Below are 25,291 nucleotides of genomic sequence, written 5' to 3'. Positions count from 1 at the left end.
CCCTTTGCAGATGAATTGCGCATGCAAGAGAGGCCACCATCTAAAGTCTTGTTTTATGCTAGCTATATTCTGGCTGTATAGTGATAATAAGCTCATGAATGAAAAACATATGTTATTGCCATTTTAAGTCTTCACAGTTACCTGAAAATAAACTGCTGCAGATATGGCAGTGAACTTGTATTATATGAAGTAAGATCACAAAACTGTTCACCAGATTGAAACATTGTAGAAATTGCTGTAATCAGCAGTAGAGCATCAATGGTTTTGATGCCTTTTATGCTAGTTTACATTGCTTTGTGCCTGGGAATGGAAGATAACTATTCAAAATGATTGCTTTCATGGTGAATTTAGTATTGTACTGTTACCCTTACCCGGACTCTCAACTAAAATTTTGAAAATGGGTTACTGTTTATTATTAATGAATGTTGCATGTCCAAACTTACTTTCTAGAGGATTGAAAAATGTTAGATCTCTTGGAGAAACTGATGAGATATTGACCAATTTGTTTGCAGACATGGCAGTTTCAAAGGGTCATTGGCACTGCTCTAACTTAATTGTATCTGAAAACCTGAAAACATTACAACCACTAATTTACTTATCAATGTATTAAGTATTCCTTTTGCAATACAATAACAATTTCTTTAACTTTGGGACATATTTCAAGCCCTCACTGTAGAATTATATGTGCTTATTTATTTATTCTTAAAAACCAGATTAGATCACTGGATTAGATTTCACATGTAGAATTTTCAGACGACGTATAGAAAAACCTAACTTGTTTATAAATCATCCTCCCGGGTTAGCGCTATAGCAACATTATTTGCAATTTACATTATTTTCTCTGGATACTGACCTAGGCCAGTTTACTTACTTCCTTTTTCTTAATGCCTGAGAGGGAACATCTTGCTTCTATGTGTGTCCATGAGAGATAATATATGAGTTATGGGTGCACTGACTCTTTATTATCGTTTGATTATGATATAGATTTTGTCTGGTCTGATCATGACCTCCATGACTATGGGCAAAGCAGACTTCCTCAGGCATCTCTGAATGACCAAACTTAATGAATATAGTGAGTTGCTTTGTTCTGTTCTCTGGCCAGTCCTTTGGCTGGCACCAGATATATCTCCCTGTGTGCATCATTTTATATGAAAAGGTTAACAACTTTCATGCGCACACTTTACACCTTTTAGGTGTCTTTGGGTAGATGTAGGACAATATGCTTACACTACAACTATTAAAGTCTGTCTGTCTCTATGGCCTTTCGTATTGTGGGAAACAATGGACTATTTTTAAAGCTTTTCAAATTAGAGTTTGGTTTGCCCAAACTACTACCTTATCAAGTCAGTGAAATATCTCAATATGGTCTCTGGAAATTTGTCACACCTTTACTCAGAGCTATATAAATGCATTAAATGGAACTTAAAATAATAAACAAGATTAAAAAAATTACTCTTTCATTTTTATGCAAAAATGATGTTCCTGTTATAGGTTCTTTATGTTCTATGTGTGTTTATGTTCTGTTTGATTTCTCTTACAGATGTGAAGACTGAAGTTCCAGTAGGTATGGACCCCATCACACCACTGGACCTACGGACAGATCTAAGGACAATCATGCCTATCTTAGATCCTAGCTTACGAGAAAAGCAGCTGCACCAAGAGCTTTTACTGATTCAGCAGCAGCAGCAGATTCAAAAACAGCTGCTCATTGCTGAGTTTCAGAAGCAACATGAAAACCTCACAAGACAACACCAAGCCCAGCTGCAGGAGCACCTCAAGGTACCAGTTTGCTAAAGACTAGTTGTAGTATACTCTAGTGGTCTTGCTTTTGTTTTTGTGTTTTCCTTTAGCAAAAGGAACATGACTTCCAGTAAACCAATCATGAGAGAAGTAGGCGGCTTTAATTGCAAACCTCTATCTGGAGATGAGCGTTGTCTGGCTGTTATGCTCATCCACTGACTTCAAAACTTCCAAATCACTGACTTGAAGCAAGCATGCAGATCAGGAAAGTTAGAAGGCCAAGGCCAATGCTTATAGTATTTTAAATATCAAGGAATCAGCATGACAGCTGGGAGTCTGAAATTTCAGAAGCAGAGTTCAGAATAAGGAGAGACGTTTTTTATTTCCATGAAATGCAAATCATATTTCAGCAAAAGTTTACCATTTTTGCAAAATTAATTGGAGACATTGTGGAAGGTGAAATTATGGTGGTTATGATGGTTTTTAATGGTGACACAAGCTTTAAAATGTTCCTGAGGGTCACAAAAGCTCCTATCAACTTTTGTGCCAAAAAAGGATAAAAACACAAATACAAAAGAACACTAATTGAAATAAACTTAACTACTCTAAATACTGCGCACAAAGACAGACAGGGACAGAAAGTGCGTAAAAAACTCCACAGATGGATCGCAGACAGAAATAAAAGCGTGAAAAGAGTTTTTACTTTGAAAAAAATTAAGACTAGAGTTTGGCTTTAATGGCTCTTGAAAAATGAATTCTGCTCACATCATGATGCATTAAAGCTGAATTCAGGGATAGGCAAATATTGCCTAAATACAAGAGCCATTTGTATTGTTACTTGAATCTTGGTGTGCCTTTAGTATTTCTTTCAGATCTGTGCAGTTAGCAAGCATAAACGGTTGCCTCTGTTCAGGAGCTTCCTATGACAATGACCATTTACTACTGCTCTCACTTTGTGCAGGGTGACTGCTCTTGTATCCACACCCCGTTTGTAGTCAACTGCATGTAGAAAGGGTTTCCCTTTAAAATATAGTTACTTCTCCCAGGGTGTCTGTTGCTTAGAGGTCCCATCCTTGTAAAGATATGTAGGTAGTTTCCAGGTAAGATGTTACCATAATCCCATGAAAATTGTGAAAGAAGACTAACCCCCTTTTGGGTGGGTGGGACTTTAAGGGCAACTAGTAATTATCTCTCATAGGAAAGATTAATTTAGAATAAAATAGTTTATTGAGAAAGGTGATTATAAGAAAAATCATCAAAGGTAATTTATATTACATATGTAACGGTATAAATAGACATGTGATACAATACAATGTTACAGGTACACAACAGAGTCCAACGCGTTTCAAAGAATTGTATAATACCAGAATCTTCCTCAGGGAATCTGTGTATATTCCTGAAAAGCATATGCCAGAAATAAATCAAAAAAATGTAAGAAGAAAAAAAAAAAAAAAAAAAAAAAAATTATAATAATAGCTAAATATTATATATCAAATCATAAACATGGATACTTTTTGTAGTTGCGACAACATATTACTCCATCTTATTGTGAGAGACATTCCTGGCTAATTAGCCATCAATAAATCAGAAACCTTATCTTATACCCTATAGAAAATTAAGCAAGAAAAGAAAAGGAAAAAGAGAGAAGCAAGCATATCGCATGGTAGGAGTTCACATACCTGCAGACCTTTGGAGCCAGAAATATCTGTCCTGAAAGGGGGGGATATATAGTGATCCCACAGTGTAGGAGCAAGAGTCAGATATTAACTCATAATATTCATTACCTAAAGATAATAATTCATTATCAGTGAAAAGGAGGGGTTTCCATAAATTTAAACCACCATATATGTAGAAGACTATGAATCAATTCACCTGTTATGATGATCAAAATGTCTAATATGTAAAAAGGGGAAGAGAAAAAATTCTCTCCAAGTATAAGAAGAAGGAAAGAGTTCCTAACAACTTGTGGTGGTTATCCTCCAATGGGGGTGCCTTCAGGACTTGACAGATGGTAAATTCTAATAAAAAAAGGGGAGAAGAAAAAAGAAAAACAGGGAACCAGCAGAATAAATATATCCATTAACCACGGTAGACTATATATTATATCCTTGGTATTTCGGATGCCTTACCTCCGTATTAATGTGAGACATCCATGGTGTCTTTATTGACTTCTATGGATATAATATTCACACGGGTATGTATAAAATCTCTATTCCAAAATGTAATCCCAGATTTTCAGGTCGATGTTGGATATTAATCTAGGACAGATACATGGATAATATATAACTTTATATGGAGGAGAAATAAATCCCCCCCCAAAAAAGGGGGGGAAAAAGAAATATATAATGGATTATTGAGATTTGAACTGTCTTACCTCAATATTGAGGTGGGTTGTCCATAGTATCCCCACCACTTAAAGGGCTGCAGTATTTATCGGTATCAATACCAACTAAATGCCTGCAACAATATATAAAAAAGAAGAATGTATTTTCTCATCTAGTTCCCCATATATGAGAATGTACCATACATGAATCTTGCCCGTTAAGATAACGTATAAATACCGTTTAATGTAGGTGGAACGTAAAACATCTAGTTGCTATCCATAAGCGTTGGCCGTCAAACAGGTCCCAAGGCTTAATAGCGCAGCCTTATAAATTCCATCCAGTATCCTGAAGGTAACAAAACAAAAATCCCCTTATGTGGAGTCAAAGCCTGGCATAGGCTGTTTAAATCCCCTAAGGCATACTCACTGATTGTAGGAAAAATCGGCAATAGACCTGTCATGTCACGGAGAGATAACTCTCCGGACTGACTCTCGGCGTTTCCTTAAATATCAAACCATTGCCGTGAATTCTCGCTGAGTCTCGCGAGATTGCGTCTAATCGGCGCACTGCAATGTCGTCACCTCCGTTTCCCTAATTCGCGGGAAATCTCGCAAGTCTATGGTGATGACACATCCGCCCTTAAAGTCTTTATTGTTGAAGCGTACCACGTAGCCGCCGTCAGAGACATACTTCCGCCCTGACTTATGGATGGGCATAGTTATATATCCGCCCATGTTTCTCGCGGTCCGTGGACACCACCAAAAGACAGAGTGAAATAGCGATGAAGAATAGAAAGAGAAATGAACATATAACACTGAAGAATCCGATCATAAATATGATCAGACCATTGATACATAATGAAACAAAACCTCAGTTATATATGTATCTATATAGATTACTTGTTTGTAAAAAACGGCATGGTACTGGTTGACAGAGAGGGAAAATCCTATCAGATATCGCCCCGGCACGGGAGATAGCGTTTAACCCCCTGAGCTCACCCGGGGTTCAGACATGGAATTCCCGAAAGAATTGTCGGGAATTAATCCAGCTGAAAAGACGCTGATTTCTCCAGTTGTTAAATGAGGACATCCCTATTGAATGGGGATCTCCATTGGAGAATGTCTCACCCGTGCCGGGCTCCTATGCTGTGGGTAATCTCCCCAAAAAAAGAACAGAACCAAACCGTGCTATGCAAGGTTATGGCTCCAAAGCCGCTGGTGAACCCACCAGGCGGAAGGAGGGAAAAAATAGAAAAAGGGAGAGAAAAGAAATAGAGAAATGGGGATAAGAAAAAATGGGAAAAATCCCTGGAAATATGTTTTTTATAAATAGGGGAATATCCCTTAATCTCACTATATCGAGGAAGAAAATAGTGGTCGCATCCTGCAATCACATAGTTTGTTCATGAAAATGAATATAATACATACATTGTATAACAAGTAAATCATTCTTAAATAAACCCACTTAAAGACATTGTGTTTTCCTAAAAGATTTCATACTTATAAATATATATCCTCAGAATACTCACTAGGAGTAAAGGGAGAAGGAAAAAAGGGGGAGAAGTTGATAAGGGGAAGGAGGAGAAGTTAGTGATAAAAACCCTGATAAACAAACAGGGGAGACATCAAGAAAGTCTATAGAACTGACAGAAAACTATATACAAATCAACGTTTGAGTATTTAAAATAGAGCTAATGTGGGGGGACCCATTAGTCCGTCTTTCCAGAGAAAAATCCCTCCAGAAACGGTCTATAACTCTCCATTTCGTTTAAGCCAGGGGGGGTGGTGGCCCTAAGCTTCACAATCCAGCGCATTTCCCGCTGGAGTAGCTGCTTGTTCCAGTCACCCCCCCTGGCCGGAACATGCACCCTCTCCAGGGCACAAAAAGTTACCTTGGGGGTCCTGTATCTGTGGGTGATGGCCATATGTCGGCCAAGTGGCAGATATAAGTTACCAATATTTAGGCTTTGCATATGTTGGCTAATACGTTTTCCAAGTTCTTGTTTGGTCTTCCCAACATAGAAAGCCTTACACTCACATCGCATCAGATACACGACCCCCTTGGTTTTGCAGTTAACAAAATGTTTGGGGTGAAATAGTTCACCATTGGGAAGCCTAGTGGTTTTGCATCTCACTATCACCCTGCACTGGTCACAATTGCCACAGGGAAATGTCCCTTTATCCCTGCAGGGGTCTTCTCTATTTGAGCCCCTATATTCACTTTGGACAAGACTGTCCTTCATGGAGGTGGCTCTTCTGTAGGTGATAGCTGGAGATGGTGTAACTATATGTTGGAGAGTAGGGTCTTCCCTCAATATTGCCCAATGCTTTTTAAGAATCCCATAGATTTTATCATGTTCATTGGAATAATTCAGAATTATTCTTGGTGGATTCTTTTGAGGGATTTCGTTTTTCTTGGGAGTTTTGAAAAGTAGGTCCTGTCTTTTCATGTTTTGTACCCTGTTGAAATTTTTCCTAAGACAGGTCTTCGAGTATCCCCTTTCGAGGAGTCTCTCCGTTAATTCACCTGCCTTTTTCCTGAAGTCGCCTTCAGAGGAACAGTTTCTCTTAATTCTTAAATATTGTGAGTATGGAATTGACCTCTTAAGAGGTTCGGGGTGAAAACTAGCTGAATGCAGCAGGGTATTTCCCGCTGTGGATTTCCTGAATAAGGTTGTTGTTATATAACCCTCATCACTTTTGTTGATGGTAATATCCAGGAAGTCCACAGATTTTGAGTCATAGTGCATAGTAAAGAACAAATTCATATTGTTCTTATTTAATCTAGTAAGCCATTCTTCCAGTAGCTCCACCGGGCCATCCCATACCAGGAAGATGTCGTCGATGTACCTCTGCCATAGAACAACGTGGCAGAAGTACATCGACAAGTCTTCACTGGTAATAATTTTGTGCTCCCACTCCCCCAGGTACAGGTTTGCGTAGGATGGGGCACAACAGGTCCCCATCGCTACTCCCTGTACCTGGAGGTAGTGGGAGCCCTGAAAAGAGAACACATTATGTTCCAAAATGAATTTCAAAATGTCTAGGATAAAGTCATTATAGTTTTGTTCCTGATGCCCACTCTGTTGCAAAATTTTGGTTATAGCAGAGAGGCCTTTGTCATGTGGTATAGAATTATATAAACATTCTGCATCTATAGTCGCTAGGATAGCATTATGAGGTATGGTAACATTCTCTAGAATCTGAAGCATATGAATAGTATCTTTGGTATAGGATGTTAAACCTGTGACATATGGTCTTAAGTGGGCATCCACCACACGGCTTGCAGTTTCCGTGATACTGCCATTCCCAGATATTATAGGGCGGCCTGGTGGATTTTTTAGGTCTTTGTGGACCTTTGGTAGACAGTAAAAAGTGGGGGTACGAGGATGTGGTGTCCTCATGTACTCCCACAATTCTGTCGTAATTATACCTGTTTCCCTGGCTCCATCAAGGATGGCATAAAATTCTTCATTGAATCTTGAGATTGTATTGGCTGATATTTTCTGATAGCAAGTTTTATTGTCTAGAAGTTGATGACACATTTTTTCATAATCTATGTTGTTCATAAGAACAATGTTCCCCCCCTTATCACTGGGTTTAATAGTGATATCATTATTTTTTTGGAGGGTTTTTAAAGCTTTACGTTGGTCCGGGGGGAGGTTATCTCTATTGGAGTGAGTGTTAAGTTTATCAATGTCTTTAGAGACTTGCCTGACGAAGAGAGCTATTGTTGGGTTTTGATTGAGTTGAGGAAATTTTGGAGATTTTCTCCTAAATTGTTTAATGGGAGTTTGATCCTTACCGTGTATTTGTGTATTTTCCTCATCTGATGAGTCACTTAGATTTTCCCAAATCTCTTCATTATCGTATCCACTTTCCTGCAGAAGTAAATTTAAGTCCCTAAGAGCTCGATATTCTGCTGCTCTAAGTTTAGGGTCAGGTTTTTGTATTTTATCTGTATCTTTAAAATATTTACTTTTAAAGAAAATGTCCCTAGCAAAGAGGTTTATGTCTTTGATGACACTAAACCTATCTGTTGGTTGACTAGGGCAAAAAGATAAACCTAATTTAAGTAGATCCTCCTCCTCTTTGGTAAGATTATGGGATGACAAATTGATAATAGTTAGTCCGTTTTCTCGGTTACCCGTATCGCAAAGGAGTCCATACTGACTTGCGTTTTGACTGCTTGTCTCGTATGGGGTCTTCCTAAAAAAGGACCCTTGCTATTGGTGCCTTGGGATTTACTGGTTGCCGCCCCATCTGGTTGTGTAGTAGTGGAATCCAGGTTCTCCATGGAACCACCTGCAATTTCACTTTTTGTGCCCTCCTTATTTTTGGGTGTATGTGTTGATCCCTGAGGGTTGTTTGTTTTTTTCCTGATTTTATCCTTATTTTTTCCCCATTGTGGGTAATCGCCTCTGGGACGTCCCCGAGGGTTAGTTTGAGAAGAATTAGAAGCAGAGGAGTCAGAGGAGTAATTTTCACTCCTATTATATTCCCCCCTGCGTCTAATATTCCGTTGTCCTTGATTCCATCTATATGCCTTGCCTTCATTGAAGGCTATCCTATCCCTCCAGTATTTTTTCTCCTTCCTTTGCAGTATTGCTTTATTATAATCCTCTAGGTATGTTTTTAATTTACTCTCTTGTTCTGTGTATAAAGGGGAGGTTTTTAGCGGATCTAGTTGTTTATTAATGGCGGAAACTTCTGTTTCTATGAGTTTCAGTTGTTTTAAATATTCAGCTTGAAGAAGAATCATTAAATTTTTTGAACAATCGTTCAGAATTCTCTCCCAATCCTGTTTGAGTTCTGACGAAATATTCTCAAGGGTAGGGAAGATCTGAATCCTTAGACCTAAAGGATTCAGGCCTTCCTTCACATACTTGTCAAAAGTTTTTATATGCCAGTGTAATGCTGACTTTTTTTCTAAGAAACGTTTTAGAGTGGAAAATAGGGTAAAGATGTCTGATTCTATCTGTTCTTTTTGTTGGAATTTGCTTTCAATGTCTGACATTAACTCCTCCCATCCATCTCCCTGAAAGCCTCCCATTCTGGGTTATATATAGTATACAGGCTATATAGATAGCCTGGAGAAGGGTTTATAGGAGAAAGTTTCCGGTAAAGACCCTTTTCCCCCTTTAAAAAACCCTTTGTAAATTAATTTTGAAAAAATATAATTGTTAATCTAAAAAAGTGGGTAACCTGTGAACTATCTACAGAAAATGGGGGTCGGGTGTGTTATCCACCCAAAACATAGACTGTAAAGATATGTAGGTAGTTTCCAGGTAAGATGTTACCATAATCCCATGAAAATTGTGAAAGAAGACTAACCCCCTTTTGGGTGGGTGGGACTTTAAGGGCAACTAGTAATTATCTCTCATAGGAAAGATTAATTTAGAATAAAATAGTTTATTGAGAAAGGTGATTATAAGAAAAATCATCAAAGGTAATTTATATTACATATGTAACGGTATAAATAGACATGTGATACAATACAATGTTACAGGTACACAACAGAGTCCAACGCGTTTCAAAGAATTGTATAATACCAGAATCTTCCTCAGGGAATCTGTGTATATTCCTGAAAAGCATATGCCAGAAATAAATCAAAAAAATGTAAGAAGAAAAAAAAAAAAAAAAATTATAATAATAGCTAAATATTATATATCAAATCATAAACATGGATACTTTTTGTAGTTGCGACAACATATTACTCCATCTTATTGTGAGAGACATTCCTGGCTAATTAGCCATCAATAAATCAGAAACCTTATCTTATACCCTATAGAAAATTAAGCAAGAAAAGAAAAGGAAAAAGAGAGAAGCAAGCATATCGCATGGTAGGAGTTCACATACCTGCAGACCTTTGGAGCCAGAAATATCTGTCCTGAAAGGGGGGGATATATAGTGATCCCACAGTGTAGGAGCAAGAGTCAGATATTAACTCATAATATTCATTACCTAAAGATAATAATTCATTATCAGTGAAAAGGAGGGGTTTCCATAAATTTAAACCACCATATATGTAGAAGACTATGAATCAATTCACCTGTTATGATGATCAAAATGTCTAATATGTAAAAAGGGGAAGAGAAAAAATTCTCTCCAAGTATAAGAAGAAGGAAAGAGTTCCTAACAACTTGTGGTGGTTATCCTCCAATGGGGGTGCCTTCAGGACTTGACAGATGGTAAATTCTAATAAAAAAAGGGGAGAAGAAAAAAGAAAAACAGGGAACCAGCAGAATAAATATATCCATTAACCACGGTAGACTATATATTATATCCTTGGTATTTCGGATGCCTTACCTCCGTATTAATGTGAGACATCCATGGTGTCTTTATTGACTTCTATGGATATAATATTCACACGGGTATGTATAAAATCTCTATTCCAAAATGTAATCCCAGATTTTCAGGTCGATGTTGGATATTAATCTAGGACAGATACATGGATAATATATAACTTTATATGGAGGAGAAATAAATCCCCCCCCAAAAAAGTTTTTTTTTGCCCTGGAGAGGGTGCATGTTCCGGCCAGGGGGGGTGACTGGAACAAGCAGCTACTCCAGCGGGAAATGCGCTGGATTGTGAAGCTTAGGGCCACCACCCCCCCTGGCTTAAACGAAATGGAGAGTTATAGACCGTTTCTGGAGGGATTTTTCTCTGGAAAGACGGACTAATGGGTCCCCCCACATTAGCTCTATTTTAAATACTCAAACGTTGATTTGTATATAGTTTTCTGTCAGTTCTATAGACTTTCTTGATGTCTCCCCTGTTTGTTTATCAGGGTTTTTATCACTAACTTCTCCTCCTTCCCCTTATCAACTTCTCCCCCTTTTTTCCTTCTCCCTTTACTCCTAGTGAGTATTCTGAGGATATATATTTATAAGTATGAAATCTTTTAGGAAAACACAATGTCTTTAAGTGGGTTTATTTAAGAATGATTTACTTGTTATACAATGTATGTATTATATTCATTTTCATGAACAAACTATGTGATTGCAGGATGCGACCACTATTTTCTTCCTCGATATAGTGAGATTAAGGGATATTCCCCTATTTATAAAAAACATATTTCCAGGGATTTTTCCCATTTTTTCTTATCCCCATTTCTCTATTTCTTTTCTCTCCCTTTTTCTATTTTTTCCCTCCTTCCGCCTGGTGGGTTCACCAGCGGCTTTGGAGCCATAACCTTGCATAGCACGGTTTGGTTCTGTTCTTTTTTTGGGGAGATTACCCACAGCATAGGAGCCCGGCACGGGTGAGACATTCTCCAATGGAGATCCCCATTCAATAGGGATGTCCTCATTTAACAACTGGAGAAATCAGCGTCTTTTCAGCTGGATTAATTCCCGACAATTCTTTCGGGAATTCCATGTCTGAACCCCGGGTGAGCTCAGGGGGTTAAACGCTATCTCCCGTGCCGGGGCGATATCTGATAGGATTTTCCCTCTCTGTCAACCAGTACCATGCCGTTTTTTACAAACAAGTAATCTATATAGATACATATATAACTGAGGTTTTGTTTCATTATGTATCAATGGTCTGATCATATTTATGATCGGATTCTTCAGTGTTATATGTTCATTTCTCTTTCTATTCTTCATCGCTATTTCACTCTGTCTTTTGGTGGTGTCCACGGACCGCGAGAAACATGGGCGGATATATAACTATGCCCATCCATAAGTCAGGGCGGAAGTATGTCTCTGACGGCGGCTACGTGGTACGCTTCAACAATAAAGACTTTAAGGGCGGATGTGTCATCACCGTAGACTTGCGAGATTTCCCGCGAATTAGGGAAACGGAGGTGACGACATTGCAGTGCGCCGATTAGACGCAATCTCGCGAGACTCAGCGAGAATTCACGGCAATGGTTTGATATTTAAGGAAACGCCGAGAGTCAGTCCGGAGAGTTATCTCTCCGTGACATGACAGGTCTATTGCCGATTTTTCCTACAATCAGTGAGTATGCCTTAGGGGATTTAAACAGCCTATGCCAGGCTTTGACTCCACATAAGGGGATTTTTGTTTTGTTACCTTCAGGATACTGGATGGAATTTATAAGGCTGCGCTATTAAGCCTTGGGACCTGTTTGACGGCCAACGCTTATGGATAGCAACTAGATGTTTTACGTTCCACCTACATTAAACGGTATTTATACGTTATCTTAACGGGCAAGATTCATGTATGGTACATTCTCATATATGGGGAACTAGATGAGAAAATACATTCTTCTTTTTTATATATTGTTGCAGGCATTTAGTTGGTATTGATACCGATAAATACTGCAGCCCTTTAAGTGGTGGGGATACTATGGACAACCCACCTCAATATTGAGGTAAGACAGTCCAAATCTCAATAATCCATTATATATTTCTTTTTCCCCCCCTTTTTTGGGGGGGGATTTATTTCTCCTCCATATAAAGTTATATATTATCCATGTATCTGTCCTAGATTAATATCCAACATCGACCTGAAAATCTGGGATTACATTTTGGAATAGAGATTTTATACATACCCGTGTGAATATTATATCCATAGAAGTCAATAAAGACACCATGGATGTCTCACATTAATACGGAGGTAAGGCATCCGAAATACCAAGGATATAATATATAGTCTACCGTGGTTAATGGATATATTTATTCTGCTGGTTCCCTGTTTTTCTTTTTTCTTCTCCCCTTTTTTTATTAGAATTTACCATCTGTCAAGTCCTGAAGGCACCCCCATTGGAGGATAACCACCACAAGTTGTTAGGAACTCTTTCCTTCTTCTTATACTTGGAGAGAATTTTTTCTCTTCCCCTTTTTACATATTAGACATTTTGATCATCATAACAGGTGAATTGATTCATAGTCTTCTACATATATGGTGGTTTAAATTTATGGAAACCCCTCCTTTTCACTGATAATGAATTATTATCTTTAGGTAATGAATATTATGAGTTAATATCTGACTCTTGCTCCTACACTGTGGGATCACTATATATCCCCCCCTTTCAGGACAGATATTTCTGGCTCCAAAGGTCTGCAGGTATGTGAACTCCTACCATGCGATATGCTTGCTTCTCTCTTTTTCCTTTTCTTTTCTTGCTTAATTTTCTATAGGGTATAAGATAAGGTTTCTGATTTATTGATGGCTAATTAGCCAGGAATGTCTCTCACAATAAGATGGAGTAATATGTTGTCGCAACTACAAAAAGTATCCATGTTTATGATTTGATATATAATATTTAGCTATTATTATAATTTTTTTTTTTTTTTTTTTTTTTTCTTCTTACATTTTTTTGATTTATTTCTGGCATATGCTTTTCAGGAATATACACAGATTCCCTGAGGAAGATTCTGGTATTATACAATTCTTTGAAACGCGTTGGACTCTGTTGTGTACCTGTAACATTGTATTGTATCACATGTCTATTTATACCGTTACATATGTAATATAAATTACCTTTGATGATTTTTCTTATAATCACCTTTCTCAATAAACTATTTTATTCTAAATTAATCTTTCCTATGAGAGATAATTACTAGTTGCCCTTAAAGTCCCACCCACCCAAAAGGGGGTTAGTCTTCTTTCACTAGAGGTCCCATCCTTTCCCTTTATAAGATAAAGGAGTTATAGTGCATGGGAACTTGGGAAGGAGAGGGCCGCCATGTAGCAGAGGGAGCATTTTCTCCTTGCAGGAGTTGCCAGAAGACCTTAAAAGCCTTGAAGAAGACATGAGCAGGTGAGCACAATAGTAACCCCTCCTGAATAATGGGGACAGTTTTTGACTGTTTAGACATATTTTGGGATGTTTTTGCCAACTACTTTGGGGCTTATTGTAACATGTGGACTGTGTTAGACTTCATGGTCTCAGAATCCCCATTTGTGCACATGAGTAGACATTGGGGTGATTGAGATAATTACAGATACAAGGGTTTGAGGTAAACTACATACACAGAAGATCTGTGGTTAGTTCTCCTAGATGTTTGGAACAACCTACCTGCAAAGTTGCTTCAAAAATGATGTGCAAGTGTACCTAAAAGTGATGCTATTTTGAAGGCAAAGCATTATTAATGTACAGCATTTCCTCAAACCTGCCTAAAAGGTTTGCACAGTAGGGTATGTGCTACCTCGATGACAAGAGGGTAAACACAGCCTTTTTCATTTGAATGCATGCATTTGAACAATGCCTGATTCAAACGGAAAATCCAGCATTTGACAAAAAAAAGGCTACATTTTACTTATTGTACCAGTATTATAAACACATCTCATTAGTACCTGCGAGGCCAAAGAAAACACAGGGGTTGATTTATTAAAGGCAAATATACTGTGCACTTTGCAAAGTGCAGTTGCTTTCTGCAAGTGCAGCTGCTCCAGTCTTAGTAAATAAGCAGAAGCTCTGCTGACTTCCATCATCCAATTATGTGCAAGCAAAAATGCTGTTTTTTTTTTTTCATTTTCCTTGCATGTGATTGCGTACTCTTTACAAAGTGAAGCTTTACCTCATTTACTAAGCTCTGGAGCAACTCCACTTGCAGAGTGCAACTGCACTTTGCAAAGTGCACAGTCTATTTGCCTTTAGTAAAGCAATCCTACAATGTAATGCAGATAAAACCCAGCCTCTGAACTGTAATCTATACTACTTCACTGGAAAAAAAAGAAATCTGCTGACACCCGTGTACACAAGCCCTAAGGAAGGATTATATAGAAAGAGTTAGTTCCACCAAATGTTTACTGTGCTCAGAGCAACCTTTTCTTTGCAGCACTAAGGACATCACTGTTGTAATGTAATACGCAGATCAGATTTGCAAAACATCACAAGTGCGTATAAGGACAGCCATAGAGGTTTTCTAACTAGCAAACACATCTGAATATTTGTATGTCTATAATTAATCAATCAGAAAATGGAATCTTGATCATGTAATGAATCAGTTGTATATTTAGAAGCCAGTTATTGTCTATATATTGATCCCTGTCCATTACATGCACACCTATGCTCATTAGCCAAAGCTAAAAGCAGTTATATGACAGCTCTTAAAAGAAAAGACCTGAAACATTCAAGTATAAATCAAAATAATTAAAGTCTCATTGCCGGCTGATATTTATGTTGTTAAGTAATGACTGTGAGTGGTCAGGGAACAGTCCTAATCCTCCAAATAGCAGTTGTTATGGAGCCTGCTAATGTCAGCTAGGAGCCAATGCAAATTGAAGTGGAAGGGAAACACAGCAAGCGTTTGTGGGACCGCTGTCTTCCAGGAGTTGTGTGGTCTGCCTGGCTGTTTCAGAGAACCCTTACTGTGATGAAATGTTTACCCAGCTATGCTTAAGTATACTACGAGGATGCAGCCCATTATTACACAGTGTTAGATTAAGGGTATCTCATTCTTTTTTTTTTTTTACTACAAAGAAACAAAATAATCAAACATTTTAGACCATCCCTTTCTAAGGTCAGATTTTCACTCAGAGATCCTCAACACAATGAAAAATGTGTTTTACTGCTATTATTAAAATTGGGAAAATTCCCCTAGGGTGGGACTTTTTAGGCACAAAAGTTTGAAGAAGTATATCGTTAAGATTTCAATGTTTTATTAAACGTAAGTATACAAAAATACAATTATGTATACTTACGTTTAATAAAACATTGAAATCTTAACGATATAAACTTTTGTGCCTAAAAAGTCCCACCCTAGGGGAATTTTCCCAATTTTTGTATCACTTAGGGATGTGGCACTTTCTAAGAACTCTAGTCAAGAGCACATCCATTCTACTGCTATTATTAGTCCAATAAATGTAAGCACAGCTAGTTTGTCTGTAGCCTTGCATACAGTATTACACAATATAGAAGTATACGATTTAAAGAGGAACTAAACTCTGCAAGCTGTGCACACAAAGGCAAGCAGCAAACAAAAAAATGAATCCCTTCTATATAAAAAAAAAAAATAAATGCAAGAGGTTTGGCTTTAGGTAAACTATTTAAAAGCTTCTTTGACTGATCACTTATATTTTGTAAAAGTCATTCATTATGCACTTCTGTTCTGACAAGAACAGAAGGGATTACTTCAAATATTAAAACACACTTCTTAGGTCAGTATAGGCCTGTTCATGGCCATAAGAAAAAGAGCTATTGCACTGACTGGAACACAACCATCATTAAACGGGGCACATAAGAAGGTCAGGAGAGTGGTAGGGAACACCAGGTAAAGTGGATGCAGCTCCTCTCAGATCAGGTCTTGGGATCCTAATGCACAAATAAAAAACAAACACAAGAAGGCTCCTCCATTTAGGTGTAGAGATTTATTAAATAAGTATAACAGACAATAGAAATGCACTTACTAGATAAAAGTGGATCAAGGCTTGTCATAGACCCATATAGACCTCCAAAGGATCACCGTGAGGCTTCAGAGCTCAGCAGGCATGTGGCTTGTTGAAGCAGAGTTCTTGATAGAAGTGCAGCTGTCAGGCTTCAGGCTGGAACATAAGCATTAGCAACAAGTGGCAAGATGGCGGTGGCTCCAAACAACATTATTTCAGGTGGGTGATGACAGAATGTGGAGGGGATGTGGTCACGGGGATCCAATGGAGGTCTATATAGGTCTATGACAAGCCTTGATCCACTTTTGTCTATGAGTGTATTTTTTTTGTCTTTATACTTTTTTTTAAATAAAGATGGAGGCGCCTTCTTCTGTTCATGGCAATGGCTGTTACATTTGTGATCTTCTGGTCAGTAGTACACCAGTTTGGCTGCCATTGATTAACTTATATTGGAGGCCCACAAGAATAAATCATTAATATGGAATATTACTGTAGCACCCTACAGGGTAGGTGCTAGGTAAAAGTATTGTGGGCCTTGGCTGCCTAACAGCAGGGTCATCATTTCAGCTGGGCTGTCATGTCTCCCAGGTGTGTCTGCTAGGAGGGGAGTCTCCCCACTGGCTCCATGAGAGGATTCTCATTGGGAAGTGGAGGAAATCCAATCAGAGACACATTCAGGCCTGTATCTACCCCAGAAGGCAGATTCTGCCGCAGAGGATTCTGGGAGTGGGTATATGTTTGAGGGGAACGCATGACGCAGCATTTTTGGTGGGAAGCAGAGTCCCAGGAGGGAGAGTACGGCTGTCTCTCCTCCTGTCAGAAGGATCGGGTGTCTTGGATGGCTGCCTGGGATTCCAGAGGATGCTGAGTTGAGCTGCAGAGGGGATCCGGTGTGCTGAGGACCAGTGGAGGAAGAGGGGTTCAGTTCCAAGAAAGCCTGCCAAGGTCGTGAGTACTGTGAACTGCCCCTAGTAGTCTGCCAAGTGTAGAGGGGACCACTCCAGAGGAGGTTCCAGGGATCCGGGAGTCAGCTAGCAGTAAAGGGGGTGTCTAGTCAGAGGAGCCTGAAGTGTAGAGGGGGCACCAGGGGTTGGTCCTTGAAGAGTTAATGTGTACAGTGTGTAGTGTACAGAGTTAAGAGTTGCAGTGGCACAAGCAGTGACAAGGAGCTAACTCGGTCAGTGAAGGGCTGAAGGGAGTTGTTCAGTGACTTCTGAGCTAAATTATGTGTCGGGAGTCAAGTGTTCTACAGTCCTGGATCCTCTGAGTTAACAAACAAGTTAAAGTCGAGGTTCCAGCACTAGTTCAGCAAAGCAGTATCTTCAAACGTCAGGAAGCGCTGGTTGGCATTCAGCTGGCGTCAAGACAGCGCCAACAGGCATTTTTGTATAAAGTCCCAGTTAACCTAGTTGAGTCAGAGGAGTATCCCACTCATTCCCTTCTCCCATCCCCAAAATACAATAAACAAAACCAACCAAAGATGCCGGAGTGGTCAATGTCTCAATTCTTACACTTGGGTTCACAACTTAAATGTGTTGGAGGTGTCACCGGTAACAATGGCAGACCCACATCAGGCTCAAGGCCTAGAAATATTGCTACATTACATTACCCTTGTACATTAGCAGGTGGCAGTAGGGCATTTTGAAAGTAGGCTGGTGGCAGACTGGCAGAGTATCATAAGAGCAGTTGTGGCAAAATAAAGGAGTGAGGTATTCCAATGACAATGGCTATACAGGAAAGTATGAAAAGTATAGGAAATAATACTAAAATATTTGAACACCTGTGCAAATGCATTGACTAGAAAGATACCTGTGCAGACTCCAACAGTATCAAAGTCACTACAAAGTAACAGCTGTTCTTGAACAGTCGAAGGTATTTGTTAAAGACTGAATTGCAAACTTGCATAATGGAGATAAAAATATAATCCAAATCTAGATGGCGAGTCAGGATATCCATCTACTGATAGTAAAGAATACCCAATCATGTGCATAGAAACTAGTAAAATAGCATTTTTGATTGTGCATGATTGGATGATGGAAGTCTGCAAAGCTTCACCTCATTCATTAGGTTCTGGGTATAATTCCCTTAAAAAGCGAACAGTCTATTTGCCTTTAGTAAATCAACCTCTATTTAGTTCTGTATGTCTGTGTATGTTATATTTTTGCAGCTGTGCACATTTTACAAATTTGAAGACTTAACCCCCTTCACATGGGCTGAATGTCGGGCGACATCGGCCAGTTCAATAAAAACCGTCCGACATTCAACCTGTGTGTATGCCAGCTGGTCCGACAGAAGCCAGCCGTTTGGCCGGTTTCTGTTGGACATGCATGCTGGAAAACTAGCAGCCAGTTAGCTTCCGATCAGCACTCTTAGCCAGTGGCTGAGAATGCTGACCAAAGTGGCAGGGGAGATCGCTGTACTAACGTCGGATCATTAGTACAGTGGCTCTGACTGGAGCTGACATTCTTTTTTTGTTCAACCTGCTGGGTTGAACAGAAAAAAAAACTCATAGTGTGTACCAGGCTTAACTTGTGGAAACAAGTAGAATCAAACCATAAAGTGCTATTGCTACCAGTTACTTCGCTATAAAGTCACTCATATGAAATTGTTACTTTTTACCCAGATGCAGAATCTGAAGCGTTTTCAAAGTGTGTCTTATCACATGATTCTTTAATATGCAATTTCCTTCTTTGAGAACTAGAGACGGGGCTGTTTGGGCCAAGGAACATTTTTACTGGCTCAGATTCAGGACTCTTCAGAGTATAAAAAAACACCAGCAATAATAGGGACTTAATTATTGGGGCAGCTGTACAAGTTTAATGCTAGGGTGAAAGTACCAACACACAGCAGATGTTCCCTAGAAGGTGAGTCGGGAGGAGTGGAGTGACTGGTTAAATTGATCTTGATATTTCTGCAAAGTAAAAAGTCAAAATTTGCATTCAATTCTTTAGGTGAAAACTTTTTGGGAAAAACTCTACTCTTTTTCTTTTTGTCATTTAGAGGCTGTGTTTTTTTACAAGTATATTTAAGATAGTTTCCTTCTTTTCATTTCGTAATCTTTGTATGTGTTTTTTTTTTTTTTTTTTTTCCTTTTTTTGTGTACTTGGTGGTTATTGTGTAAGGTTAGTTTAAATATTTGTTTTCATTGTCTGTTTTTTCTTTTTGTGAATAAAAATGTAAAATAATAGGGCTAATGAGGGTTTGTTGTCTGGTACAAGAGTAGGTCCATATGGAGCCTTTTAAAGCCCATTGCATCCTTAAAAACCTTAATTTCACCTTTTCCATTGACGCCAATCCATTTCACCAAAATATCAACGTTTTTGCTGAAATCTTTTGATTCTCTTCAAAATTTTAAAATAACTTACAATTTCTCTCATGCCCATGGAGAAGTCTACATTTAAAAATATCATACCTAACTTGAGTGTTTCTTGAAATATTGATATTTAAACTTTATAACATATATTTATAATGTTAAATATATACTTAATAAGGATATAATAGTCTCATTCACACTTGCAAATAGGGTTCGATTGTGATTGTCTGTGGGAGACCCAACGGGGAACTTATGTAATCATTCATGCAGTAATTACTTGGATGGACGGAGATCCATGCAAAGAGGTACAAACAGGAAGCCCCACTGAAAGAAACAGGAGCCTAACAGTGCCCGCAGCTGTTTGCAGCCGTTCACATGTAATCACTCATGCAACGATTACATGCAGATGATCAGCCCTGGATGCGGACTGTCTGTGTCCAGGGCTGATCATCAGCAGGTAGTTGCTGCATAAGTGATTACATGTGAACGGCTGCAAACAGCTGCGGGCACTGCCAGGCTCCTATTTCTTTCAGCAGGGCTTCCTGTCCATAACTCTTTGCATGGATCTCAGCTGAGTCTCCTACAGGTAATCACAAACTGCCCCTTTTGGAATCATGAATGGGATCCTAAATTACAAAATATTTGAAAGTTATTTCAGTCACTTGGTTATTGTACATCTGTGTATATAGTGGATAATATATCATTATGTGATAATTCTGTTGTCTAAGTGTTGTAATTCAGGGTTATTAAATGTTAAAGATAGCTCAGATGGTATGCAGTGCTTTGCAGAATGGAAGTTCAGTTGTCAGATGGTGCAATAACACGGGTTCCAACGCTATGCATGATTAATGACTTTCCACTTCTTAAAGGTTAACGTTGTTTTTGATTTTAGTCAAATTGTCCTCGGGCCTCTCTCCCTAAACAAGCAGTGGGGCACCACATTTCTTTAATTCAGCAAATCTGTTTCCTGCATAGCTGAGTAGATTTCTCATATTAACAGGGCTTCCATTGTCATTCCTCTTGTCTGTTATCCAAAGAGGAAAAGAGTGACTAGCAATGTTTCTTTTAAGAACATTTACAACTGACTGTGAATGGTTCCCTCGGGCATTGCTTCCATTAAGTTCTTTACAAAGAAATGTGATTTCCAAGAAAGTTCAGGTCTCGCAACTTGAGCTGCCAGGGATGGATTTGACACAGCGTACCACCCATTGCAGAGCTCTGGCATGGGACAGGTTAATGTACGATGAAAACGCTTTTAGAGATGGATGGATTTGTCTAACATAGAAATGACATGGATTTTTGGTTTAATTACAGCATTTTGTTCTTTTCTATTCTCAATGGCTAATTTAAAGCTTGTTTTGTGTTATTTATATGTAAGAATAAACTAGGCATTTTGTAAAGTGTTTGCCGAGCCTGTACAGACTATTGGGCTCATTCAGTAATGTAGTATAAAGAAAGACATTGATATTCCCAATGCATTATTCAAGAGTGACCAATCATCTTCAATTTTTCTTGCAGAGTTGAAAATTAATTCTGACTGATTGTTGTGGTCAATATGACTGCTCTTTATCATCTATTTTCATGTATAGATGTGTGCAATCTGTTTAAACATATGTAAACTCAAAACTGTTTTTTGTTTCTGGTAAAGAATAGGGATGATCGAACGGTTCGGGTCAACCATCGGTTCGGCCCGAACATTGGGTGTTCGAGGTTCGGCTGAATTTAGAACTTTTTGCCCAAAAAGTTCGGAATTCGGCAACCAGAACCGCCCAAAATGCAATGCTTCAGGAAACGGGCTTCAAAAGCCAGTGATTGGACCAGAACCATTAGCAAAAGCCTATTGAGGGGGCAGGAGAATGCTAGGAATGTGATTGGAGTTACTAGGGGGTCCCTAGACCAATCATTAGTGAATACGCCCCCCAGTATATAAGATCGCCCCCGCCATATTCCTAGCATTGTTATACTGGACATGGAAGAGAGTGGAAGCAGTTCTGTTAATTTTACTTTAAAAGTGTCATTTAGCTATTTTTAGTGTGAGGAAAGGGATATCTAGTGTAGTTAGAGTGCTCCTTTACACTTAAGTTAGCTTCAAAAATTTAGTTTCTGTAGGGAAAGTGTTAAGTGTAAGGGGACCGTAGTGTAGTGTAGGGTTAACTGGCAGTGACTGCTATGGCAGGGTGACAAAACCCTTCCATAGCAGGGTGACCGCTATAGAGAAATGATCATTTCTCTGAATTGCTTCGGCACACCCATATGGCTTCTCACCAGCCAAGCATTTTTTATGCTGCAGGGGCTGCCACTGCCAGTGCTTTTTTGAGGACATGTTTGATGTCAGACATGACATCTGAACATGTGTATAGGGGGTATATATACACATATATGTCTGAATATATACCCCTAGACATATATAGGTGTGATAGTAGCAGAAATAAATGCTTGCGCTAATGAAATCATTTATAGTTATATTTTTGCTACTATCACACCTATATATGTCTAGGGGTATATATTCAGACATATATGTGTATATATACCCCCTATACTCATGTTCAGATGTTTTGCCTGCCTCAAAAGAACCCAAAAAAATGCCAAAAAAACGCTAGTGTCAAAAAAAAATGCCCAGGTGTGTTTTTGCTGGCATTTTTTGGGGGGTTTTGGAGGCAGGCAAAACATCTGAACTTGTGTATAGTGGTGTATATACACACATCCATATATTTATATACACACCTAGACATATATAGGTGTGATAGTAGCAGAAATATATGCTTGCGCTAATGAAATCATTTACAGTAATATATTTCTGCTACTATCACACCTATATATGTCTAGGTGTGTATATATATATATGTATGTGTGTATATATACCACTATACACAAGTTCAGATGTTTTGCCTGCCTCAAAAGAACCCAAAAAAATGCCAAAAAAACGCTAGCGTCAAAAAAAAAAAATGCCCAGGTGTGTTTTTGCTGGCATTTTTTGGGGGGTTTTGGAGGCAGGCAAAACATCTGAACTTGTGCACAGTACCACTATACACAAGTTCAGATGTTTTTCCTGACTGCAAAGAACCCAAAAAAATGCCTGCTTTGAAACCGGCAAGGTGTGAAAACCGAGGAGAGAAGCTAACCCCCTGAGCTGAAAGTTTTCTAATACATACAATCCTTTTTTTTTCTGGTTCTGGACATGCTACAGAGCTGAAACTTCACAGGTACACCTTTTAGACCCCCCAGACACAAAATCACACAAAAAAAGTTCTTAAAAATTGTCATTTTTGATAAAAAAAAGCCAATTATTGAAAAAAAAAAAAAAAAAGAGATTTTTTGATTTTTACTTTGGATTTCAGATCTGGGGGGTCTAAAAAGTGTACATGTGAAGTTTCAGGTCTGTAGCATGTCCAGAACCATAAAAAAAATGATCGTTTGTATTAGAAAACTTTCAGATCACCAATATGGCTTCTCGGTTTTCTCACCTTGCCGGTTTAATAGAAGGCATTTTTTTGGGTTCTTTGCAGTCAGGAAAAACATCTGAACTTGTGTATAGTGGTACTGTGCACAAGTTCTGATGTTTTGCCTGCCTCCAAAAACCCCCAAAAAATGCCAGCAAAAACACACCTGGGAATTTTTTTTTTTTGATGCTAGTGTTTTTTTTTGGCATTTTTTGGGGTTCTTTTGAGGCAGGCAAAACATCTGAACTTGTGTATATTGGTATATATACACACATAATTATATGTTTATAGACACCTAGCCATATATAGATGTGATAGTAGCAGAAATATATTACTGTAAATGATTCCATTAGCGCAAGCATATATTTCTGCTACTATCACACCTATATATGTCTAGGTGTGTATATAAATATATGGATGTGTGTATATACACCACTATACACAAGTTCAGATGTTTTGTCTGCCTCAAAAGAACCCCAAAAAATGCTCAAAGAAAAAACGCTAGGGTCAAAAAAAAAAATGCCCAGGTGTGTTTTTGCTGGCATTTTTGGGGGTTTTTGGAGGCAGGCAAAACATCAGAACTTGTGCACAGTACCACTATACACAAGTTCAGATGTTTTTCCTGACTGCAAAGAACCCAAAAAAATGCCTTCTATTAAACCGGCAAGGTGTTACAACAGCGAAGCCAACCTCCTGTGCTGAAAGTTTTCTAATACAAACAATCTTTTTTTTATGGTTCTGGACATGCTACAGAGCTGAAACTTCACATGTACACTTTTTAGACCCCCCCCCAGATACTAAATCCAAAGTAAAAATCAAAAAATCTCTTTTTTTTTTCAATTTTTCAATAATTGGCTTTTTTATCAAAAATTACAATTTTTAAGAACTTTTTTTGTGTGATTTTGTGTCTGGGGGGTCTAAAAGGTGTACCTGTGAAGTTTCAGCTCTGTAGCATGTCCGGATCCAGAAAAAAAGATCATATAGGTGTTAAAGGAGGGTCCCACATCCATGTTCTACTGAAAAATTATCTTTTTTTTTTCATGGTTCTGGACATGCTACAGAGCTGAAACTTCACATGCACACATTTTAGACCCCCCAGATACTAAATCCAAAGTCAAAATCAAAAAATCTCTCTTTTTTTTTTTTTTCAATAATTGGCTTTTTTATCAAAAATGACAATTTTTAAGAACTTTTTTTTGTGTGATTAATAGTTAATGGGGCATGACCCAGAACCCTAGGCACTTTTTAGGGGCATTTATTGGGTTTTAGGGCTTAAAAATTGTGTTTTTTGATTACCAAAGTTCTGGTCCCATTGATTTCAATGGGGTTCTGAAATCCGGGCCGAACTTTCGGGAAGTTCGGATGTTCTGGCCGAACCGAACTTTTCAAAAGTTTGATCATCCTTAGTAAAGAAGGGTTTACAGAGGGAGTAAACCCTTCCGTATTTTTTCAATTCTTTTCTTCCCTGCATAGTAAATGCATATTGTCCTAGTGTAGACCACATATGGCACTTTTCCACTGCAAGTACCGGCTCGTACCGGGTCGGCTCTACTCGGCCCTGCTTGGCCCGGTTTGCTTTTCCACTGCTGGTACCGCATGGTATAGTGTCGGAACGGTTCGGTACGGTACGGTATAGGTTTGCTTTTCCACTAAAGTAGTACTAAGTTAAGTGGGTGGGATAACAACGGGGTGGGTGGGATTCTCTGACCAATCAGTGGCTAGTAGTGACTGCATGCAAAGGATTGTGGGATATGGTACCAGTTTGGTACCTGTTGGAACCACAATCGAGTAGGTACTGTTTTTTCAGAGCCGTACCGTACCGTATCGTTCGGTTCCATGCAGTGGAAAAGCAAATCTATACCGTACCGTACCGAACCGTTCCGACCCTATACCATGCGGTACCAGCAGTGGAAGAGCACAAGAGCGTGCCGAACCGGTACGGTTCCATGCAGTGGAAAAGCGCCATTAGTGTGCTAGTGCGCTAGTGTGCATAGTGTGCTAGTGTGCTAGTGTGCATAGTGTGCCTAGTGTGCTAGTATGCTAGTATGCTAGTATGCTAGTGTGCATAGTGTGCATAATGTGCTAGTGTGCTAACACTGTGTGACACCGACACTTACCTGCAAACAAACCCTGCATTGTCCCCACTGGTGGCCGCATCCATCTTCATCCAT

The 25,291-nt window shown here is 38.8% G+C and overlaps 1 protein-coding gene across 1 annotated transcript in view; it reads left to right on the top strand.

Moving 5' to 3' along the window:
* Positions 1 to 25,291, top strand: part of LOC309556060 (histone deacetylase 9-like) — an 861,320-nt gene that overhangs the window by 594,722 nt on the left and 241,307 nt on the right. Inside the window, exon 5 of the mRNA XM_082258372.1 lies at positions 1,541 to 1,779. Within this exon, the coding sequence (XP_082114498.1) occupies positions 1,541 to 1,779 (239 nt within the window). The remainder of the gene's footprint in view (positions 1 to 1,540; positions 1,780 to 25,291) is intronic.

The sequence above is a fragment of the Pelophylax lessonae genome (assembly GCF_965119305.1).
Source record: "Pelophylax lessonae genome assembly, chromosome: 5".
Taxonomy (NCBI): domain Eukaryota; kingdom Metazoa; phylum Chordata; class Amphibia; order Anura; family Ranidae; genus Pelophylax; species Pelophylax lessonae.
Note: the sequence above shows the minus strand (reverse complement) of the source record. Positions and strands in the feature narration are given on the sequence as shown.